This window comes from Dermacentor variabilis, chromosome 3, assembly GCF_050947875.1.
Source record: "Dermacentor variabilis isolate Ectoservices chromosome 3, ASM5094787v1, whole genome shotgun sequence".
NCBI classification, from domain to species: Eukaryota; Metazoa; Arthropoda; class Arachnida; order Ixodida; family Ixodidae; genus Dermacentor; species Dermacentor variabilis.
Window position 1 is genome coordinate 78865970 of NC_134570.1, and position 8714 is coordinate 78874683.

Here is an 8714-nt window from a genome sequence, read left to right on the forward strand (position 1 = left end):
ACGGAAACGCGTTAGCATTGAATCAATATAACGACACAGCATATTGCCACTGTTGAAACCGTAAAGTGTTAGGACTATACTGCAGCGGAGCCCACTTGCCCACAAGGAATTGCTTCCATACGATTCGACACACTCAAAGTCATCAAAGTCAGTTAAAAGAGGAATAGCCACTCTTTGCTTGCCTTGAATCTGCTCTCATGAAGTCGTGCCATCACGCGAGGCAGGCTTGCTTGGAAAAGCAGTTGACGAAGCTACACACAGCCCGCTATACCCGAGCTCGGTCGTATATAGGCGGTGTGAAAAACATTGCACCAGAAAGTGAAGGTGAAAAAACATATCCTTAGCCCTGACCATAAAGAATGCAAACCCGCAGTTGTGCCATACGTCCACAAACTTTCCCACAACTTGAAGAAAGTCGCTACTAGGCTTGGTAGGCCAGTTGTTTTCTCGTGACCACGAAAGTTGGCTGAACGGTGTCCACGCATAAGCCGCTTTGGCAAAAAGTCAGGATGCCAGAAAAAACCACACTTCACCATACGTGAAATGTGCGACGGGCGTTATACACGACGTACCGCTTAAATGTGGGAAGTCCTACGTGCGACAAGATGGGAGATGTGCCAATGACACGGCTCGGGAGCATGACTTGTCCATAATTAACAAAGGTAATGTGCAATTACCCCCGCATTGCATGGTTTGCTTGGCAGGCAGATGCCAGCCACTACTGCGTGATATTAATTAACTTATGGGGTTTTATGTGCCGAAACCACTTTCCGATTATGAGGCACGCTGTAGGGGAGGACTCCGGAAATTTCGACCAGCTGGTGTTCTTTAACGTGCACCTAAATCTAAGTACACGGGTGTTTTCGCATTCCGGCCCCATCGAAATGCAGCCGCCGGGGCCGGGATTTGATCCCGCAACCTCGTGCTCAGCAGCCCAACACCATAGCCACTGAGCGACCACGGCGGGTTCTGCGTGAGATTAAGATGCTTGACAGGAGTGGTGATACGTTAGCAAGATAACTTTTGAAGGCATATCACATAAAAGAGCAAGACACGAGTTGTATTAGTGATACGTGTGTTTTTCTGTTTGACAACGAGATGCGGCTGGTAAAAACGTCACTGTATAATCGCTCTAGAGAACACTGACGTACGCATGCGCATTTGTTGATTATACCTGTTCTGCTGTAAAAATAAAATTAGTTTGAGTTCAACGCTAGACCTTGTTTCTTACTTGCCCTCCTAAGTCTTTATTTTCCTATTGGCGCAGCTATGTATTCATTACAGCGGAGCTCCTCTTTCGCGCTTCCCTAAGAACACCCGGCGCCATCTAGCGCCGCCACCGCGAAACCTTCGCGTGGCCGCTGAAATGCATGGCGCCTGCGAAACGCGCCATGTAGCAACCGGGCGCCTCTATTGCGCTTCTTTCTCGACACTCTTCGCCATCTAGTGGCTGTGCCGTGATGTGCGCGTGTGGCCTGCGACACGAGAAGCGTGGCGCGGCGGTGCCTGCGGACGCTGATAATTCTTCTCTCCTTTGCCGCGCACCCAGTGGCACATATTCATCGACCGAAGCTGGCGAGACGTTCATTGCAGAGCGCCACATACCCTGTGCATCCAACGCGCAGCTTGAGAAAGCGCTGGCGTGAAAGACATCCATTCAAATCTAGTTCACACCCAGTGCTCTTGTGGCGCAGCCTCCTAATGCGTCGGGTCCCTTGTGAGGTGGGTTTGATTCCGCTCAGCACAGGAGACACACAAGGCATGTTTTTCGGCAGTGTAGAGCGGCACATCTCCTGTAGTGCACGCCTGTGTTACCCGCATTGGCGCCAAAGACATTTATTCAAGAGCGGCACACACCTGAATGCACATACCCCGTGACTCAAGCTGTCATTAAAGAGGTTGACTGAAGGGCAGCACAGACGGAGTGGCACAAACCCAGTGTTGCAAGCCGGCCTCAAGTAGTTTTTCAGTAAGCGGCACGATGTTCGCTCAGCAAAGCAGCCCGATAAGCTGCCCCTTCGACCACTGACAGCCCAGTGACTCGGGTAGGCGGGAAAACTGTTAGATACAGAGATACATAGATACAAATATAGCTCCCGGAAAGTGCGTAAGAAATATTCATGCATCAGTAACATGTTTGTTCATGCCTGCAGCCTTCACTTGCGTAAGATGGAAAATGCTCCTTTTCTTAACCCCCCCCCCCCCCCCCTTATTTTTCACAGTTGCCCAGAGCAAGGCCTTTTAAGTCGTATAGTTCGTACTGTGTATTCTGTTTACCATGTCGCCACTAAGGGTTGCTTACTATTGCCATGAAAACTTTACACATTCATAACCAACCGAAAGCTTAACATGCTCTTCCTAAAGCTCAAAGTTTCAATGCTGCATTCAGTAAAGCATGCATTTTGCCAGCCAGCCAGCTAAAAGACAGAGAGGCAGCTGGTAAAGGGGCAGCCAGAGGTCGCACAATTTAATAGTTCAACAAAAACGAAAGTATTAAAAATTTAGTTGCTATTTCAAATGAGGCAAAACTTCTGCGATTTCTGCAATTGTTTCAAACGCACTGACAATACAGTGTTGTGGCAGCCTGTTATAAAAGAATAGTCACTGAAGGAAAGAGAAATTATTGTTTGGGAAAGTTCTAAGTCACAGCTCTTTTCACTTTAATGTATGCAGAAATAGAAGCATCAGGCGCAGACGTCCAAAAAGATAGCATCGCGGCACCTAGCACATCTCGTCACCTAGCACATCTCGGCACGCTTAATATGTTGATCAATACATGTGATCAACAAATTCAATGGTAGCGGCACCGTGCGCACAGTGCACCATAGCAACGTATGTTGTTACGTGCTCTAGCTTTCAGCATGATCGCGCGAAAAAAATATGATGAAAGATTCATGAGCTGATATCTCCTAGGCGCGAGGAAAAATACAAGAAACAAAGGCGTTGTTCATGTTTCCCGTGACGCCCTGAATAGAGGACATCTGCATATACCACCAAATTGAGAAAGCCAAGGTGCGCCTGGTACTAGCACCTTTTCCGTCGACTCCCTCGAGCGTGCTCTTTTGCCAACGGTTGGAAACGCGCGTATCGGTCGACCGCACTCGCTCGCCGCGTCAACTGCTAGGTTTCGGGAAGAAAGGCTTATTTTGAGCAGCATCAGAAACATGGGAAGTGGCATGGCGGCGGCCAGAAAACAGAAGATATGGATGGAGGAGATCCCCTTCTGGGCCGATATCTACAGGAAGCTACAGCGCGGCGACAAGGCCTATGCAGCGGACCTAATGGCGTTCCTCAAACCCATGTCAAAGTGCCCTGCCAGTGTTCTTGAGGAGCTCAATGAGCTTGTGAACGAAGACGAAAAGAGCTGGCTCACGCTCGAACAGTTCCTCCTCATCACAACCTCTGGTCGCCCTGCTACCCTCCGACAGAGGCGATTCCACAGGGTCGTCACGGCGGCCGCCAACGTCTACGCCGGAAAGCTGCAGCGGGCGAGGGTGGTACGGTTGGCCATGGTCGACTACCCCCTCTTTTTGCTTCAGGTAATGCTCACAACGCTGCGAACCATGATAGAAAGGGCGGGAGGTGTGAGACACAGCAAACGCGACACAGACACGCTGCTGGCTCACATCATACTGGTTTATTGGAAAGGCCACAGGTGACTAATATTTATGAACGCTTTGTTTCCCGGCTCGAAACTAGATAATTCGAGCCTTCCAACCGGCCTTAGGGAAAAAAGCAGTGGTTAATCTGCTTTTAAAGACATTCGACTTAAGGTATGCTCTTGCATGCTTACGTAACGACTTGTAGCAGCGCCCAGAGTTGACAAAAGGTACGCATCCAGAAAAACCTTCTTCTCCTTGTCAAGTCTATTTTTGTAGTCTACAAGCGGTGGACAAATGCCCTCTTGCAGCTTGCCGACATAATCCTGAAGCACGCGCATTAAGCAAAATGTCCTGTAGCTCGATTGATGTGTCCCGCAAGGCTGAAATCCTCTGAATTCGCTCCTCGGAGTACCAAAAGATTAGAGAGATTTAATACTCACCTATTTTGGTGTACTACTTAGTTGACAGTGACGTACGCATTTTTAACGAAAGCAAACGCGAATGCGTTTCGTATGAATACTTAACTGTTATAAAGTACGAAAACTTCAAATGTATTTGCTGTATCGTTCATTGCTGCTCTGGCACTTGAAATGCAGTGTTTACAATGTTTACGTAGAGTAATGTAAACTCCCGCTGACACTAACGCTGTCCATAGAGGGTAACAAACGGGCTTCGCTCATTCATGCCCTGTTCAGCTGCGAGAGGATGATTTTAGATTGTGGCCACGAGTAAGTGTGTTAATTGCTATGGCGTGATCCCTGAAAAATACTGCATAATTAGAGCAGCCCATGTATACAACAAGTCAGAATGAAGAGACCTGAGCACATATTGGCAATACAGACAGATAAGCAAGGAAAATACGAGGATACGATGGCAAGAACATGTTCTGTACTTTATTTACGATTCATACCTAGGCAGTTTACCCTTTAGGTATGAGCGTGAACGTGAAATTTCGGCTGGACGCTTCTGGCACAAACTTTGAGTTGTATTTGTAGCTTTAAGTGCTTCCTTACAGTGCCTTACGAATTAAGGCACTCAAGCTGCCTCTGCCTTTTTTGCAGGTCCTGTTCTTCGTCCTCATCTCGGTGGCGCAGGTCGTCACGTACTTCCAGTACTTGCATTGGTGCTGTCCGAGCAGCGCCAAGGAAGTCGAGGACTACCTTCGCTTCGACGACAAGCTCGTCCTTGCGGTGGAACGCAAGCGCGAGTTCTGGCGCAACGTATCGTTCGTGCTCGTCAGTTACAACGGACTGTCGCTTGTAGCGAGCGTAGTGATCCAGATCCTGGTCTGCCTCCCCGTCAGCTTTTTGCACAGTCCCTGGAAGATACCGTTCATCTACGCGGCCGGAGCGTTCACCGCTGCTCAACTGAACGTCATCTGCGGCTATTGCTTCACCGTCGGGGCCTCAGCGGCTCTCTATTCAGTACTTTGGGCGCACGTGGTCGACATCCTAGTCAACCGTTCCCAGTTCGGCGTAGTGGTTGGACGCGTCGCCATGGTCCTCCTCTTCACTGCTGCCGACGCGGTTCAGGCGTACTACCTGAATCGCCTGCCGAGTATAGGCACTCTGCCTCACCTTATCGGTGTCGTGATTGGCTGCACAATGGGCGTCGTGATCCTGCGCAAGAACCGGGGCCTGAAATGGGAGAAGTGGGTTTATGGCATAATCAAATACCTTCACTGGGCAGTGATCCTTCTTTCACTTTGGCAGGCTACAAGGGGATCGACGTATTAGGACGTATGTTAGGAGAGTTTGCCAATGGTGCAAAAAAGAAATAGAGAAACTATGATTTCTTTTTAAAACTCGTAAAGCAGTACTGGCACAAATGCACAACTTTTGAGTAATTTGCCGTGAAATTTTGGTGCTCAAACAGTGGCTCCTTTGCAACCATAGTGCTAAGTCAATCACAAAGCGTGGTAGGATTTCGCTAAATGTTAACAACCCTATTGTAATTTCAATGCACTACGTCACGAAGAGCGGTCCAATGCAATCACATGTCTCTACGTGGCTGCGACGAGGACGCTCCACCCCCCTTATCAGCGAGCAGCAATAACAGTTTGCTTGGAGAATAACTCTCATGCGCCCAGGTTGCATTGTCATGCGCAGTGTCGCAGATTTCGCATATGATCCTTATGAGACGTTACAGAATGCTTAATAAAGTATACTTGGCTAACATCGGAATGAGGTAACAAATCAACAAACGCTTTCGTTAGGGGGCGGAAAGAAACGCGGGCATCATTTACCGTAGTCAGAGCTCCGAACAACGTATCCAGGAATGAGCGGTATGTCCTATTTAAGATTGCATTACATTCACAGTATGCGCAGCATTACAGGATAAGTACAAAATATAGTAAAGGTATGCTCCGAATTCATTGGGCGCCGGAGCTTTCATGGCCCACAGGTATAAAAGAAGCACCAGGGAGGCACTGCATTTCCCACTATACCCGCGTAAACAAGCATGTCGATCTTCCACAAAGATGGGAAGTGATTCGAAAGGGCATTCCTTTCTTATTAAAACAGACAGGCCTTATATTTTTGAACTTCGGGAAACGCGATATACCAGCCCGCATCCCATGTATATGCATGTTGTGAGAATAAGATGTGCGAACCTTTCAGGGAGCCGTTCTAGAATACTGAAGCTTGTCGGGTCAGTATAGAGTTTCTCAGAAATATTTCAGCAGCGCTGCAGACCGCTACCCCCAAGAAAAAAAATAGTAACAGAGACTGAGACAGAGGAGCACCCACGTAGCTTATCGACGCTTATAAATTGGTGATGAACGTGTCCTCACTTGCCCAATCATGCTTGCTTCTGACTATAAAACTTCAAGCTCAAGTGTTTTAACGTAATGCCTGAGCTGTTTTTGGCTACTGTGTACCTTGTTGTTCAGAGCTGCTTACATACCTGAGGTATTCAGTAACTGTTATTGTGTTAGTTGACGTTGTTTGGTGAGTTAGTAGCCTTGTCATGGTAAAGGCAAAAAAAAAAAAGGCGCTTTATTGGGAGTAACTCAGAGGCTCACCATAACGGGTAATGTAGTGTATTTAGAATAGTCAAAGGGCAACACACACGAATGCGGGTAATTGCTGTTAGAGAAGAGCGTCGGACAGTCTAGCTACCAACTAATGAACTGAAGGATGGTTTATATTGCCAGTACATTGTTTAGCAAAAGTGTCACTTGTGACTTTTTGTAGTGTATGTTAGTGCACTCGACAAAGTGCGAACCTTCATTTTTCTATTAGAGCTTATTGTGCCCTGTTCGATTATTGTCTCATTTATACAAATATAAAAAAACATTATTTAACACCCAGTTCTCTCTACTGAAAGTGCTTTCAGCATTCCACTTGCAGTTTTTGTGCAATTGTTTGTTCATGATGATGCCTCGCCTGTGTGCTTGTAACATGCGGCACCACATTGCGAAAAAAATAAAGAGTTCTTTCATTTGAACTGAAAAATCTGGCTTCAAATTCTTGAACTCTCAAAGTCTTCAAACTTTATGGTTTATTCTCAAAACAAATGACCAAATTGCCAAGGGGGTTGACCTATAGGTAAAGAAATTCCTCATGAAATGTGAAACCCTTAAACACAAGGGGACACACCACGGAGTTGGAAAAACACACACATAGAATCCGGGAGGTTGCATGTACACATCAGTAGAGAAGCGTTCCTCACACAGGTATTAACGGGCAATCAAACACTGCCAAAGAAACATATGATTAAATTTACGAGCGAATCTGATTACGCATGCAAATGCATGCTGGTTGAAATACACGCCTAAAAAAATGTCTGCTTCGCACAAAGGCGCGCGAAGGCAGGTCTTCGAAGATAACGATCAGGAATTTCGAAACTTTCTAAGTTCGCGGATGACATAAATATTGAACGCTAGTGTTTTCTATTCGCGGCAATTAGTGCGGCGCTACTGGTAATTTTAATCACTAGAGCGAGTTTTTCATAAAATGCATGTGCTTGGTTTTGATTCACTTATATCTGCCTAAGCTTCCATCTAAATTGAGACACGGCCGGAATAAATAAGAGACGCTTTCCCCTTCGCATAATGAACCTTCGTGTAGAGGCAGATAAAGAAGTTGTTTCCTTTCCTTTAATTTTTGGATATACCACAACAGAAAAGAAACAAGCTCACTGAAGTCCAAGTGGAACTCATATATTAAAGAAAAAAATAATATTGAGCCCTAACTTAGTGCAGTTGACGCGTTTTTTTTAAACAAACATGTGCATGTGCACAATTCAAACCTGTCTCGTTTCACTACATTCACGTTTTCTTTTTGTAAGAGGTTCATGCAAATAATGAAAGTTAAATGCTTACCAAGGCCGGACTCGTAGTAAAGAAAAATGAGGAGATTTTCTGCAGGAACCATTGCTTACGAAGGCAAAGTATTTTGCAAATAAAAACTTTTATCCAGAAAAGCTTCTCGGGTTTCCGAGCTCGATTCGGAAAGTTGCTTAGGGTCACACCATGTGCTTGAGATAAAATAAATGATCGTGCAATAGAGCAGCCCCTTAAGGACGTGGACATCTTTTGCTTGGGCTCATTAACTGGCAAGACAAAGCAGAGGTCAGCGAGATCCCACTTCCATCTCTTAGTACGTTTGTATTCTTGGCTCTCTTCCTTACCTGAAGTAATTACGCTGCAGTCTCTCCGACGCCCACGACCGATCCAGCGGCGAATCAACACTGCTTCCGCCTTCAGGCTTTAATCGTGTTTACTTTCGAGACCGATTGCTTTTGGATAAGCTGAACATTTTTGTCCTCGAATATATATATATATATATATATATATATATATATATATATATATATATATATATATATATATATATATATATATATATATATATATATATATTATTTGGACGGCAATCTCAGACTTTCTTAATGCTGAGTCGATACAAGCACTCCCTATAGCTTTCTTAACATGCCTTTGTTCTTTAGCATCGTGGGTTATTATTTCTCTATGCTGGCAAATGCGCACAAAATTTGCCTTATCACAGTGATTGGGCACTGGTGCGGGTGATTATGTATGTTCCGCTGTGCAATGCCGACATTACCATGCATGCTAGAGCTCTGGTATGCCACTCCAATTACAGCTGCCTT

General features: G+C 45.9%; 1 protein-coding gene across 1 annotated transcript; it reads left to right on the top strand.

Moving 5' to 3' along the window:
* Positions 1 to 3164: 3164 nt before the first annotated feature.
* LOC142574575 (protein rhomboid-like) lies at positions 3165 to 5338 on the top strand. Its single transcript, XM_075683625.1, has 2 exons — positions 3165 to 3539; positions 4664 to 5338. Exons 1-2 carry the CDS (start codon positions 3165 to 3167, stop codon positions 5336 to 5338), a joined length of 1050 nt encoding a protein of 349 aa, XP_075539740.1.
* The last annotated feature ends 3376 nt before the right edge of the window (positions 5339 to 8714 follow it).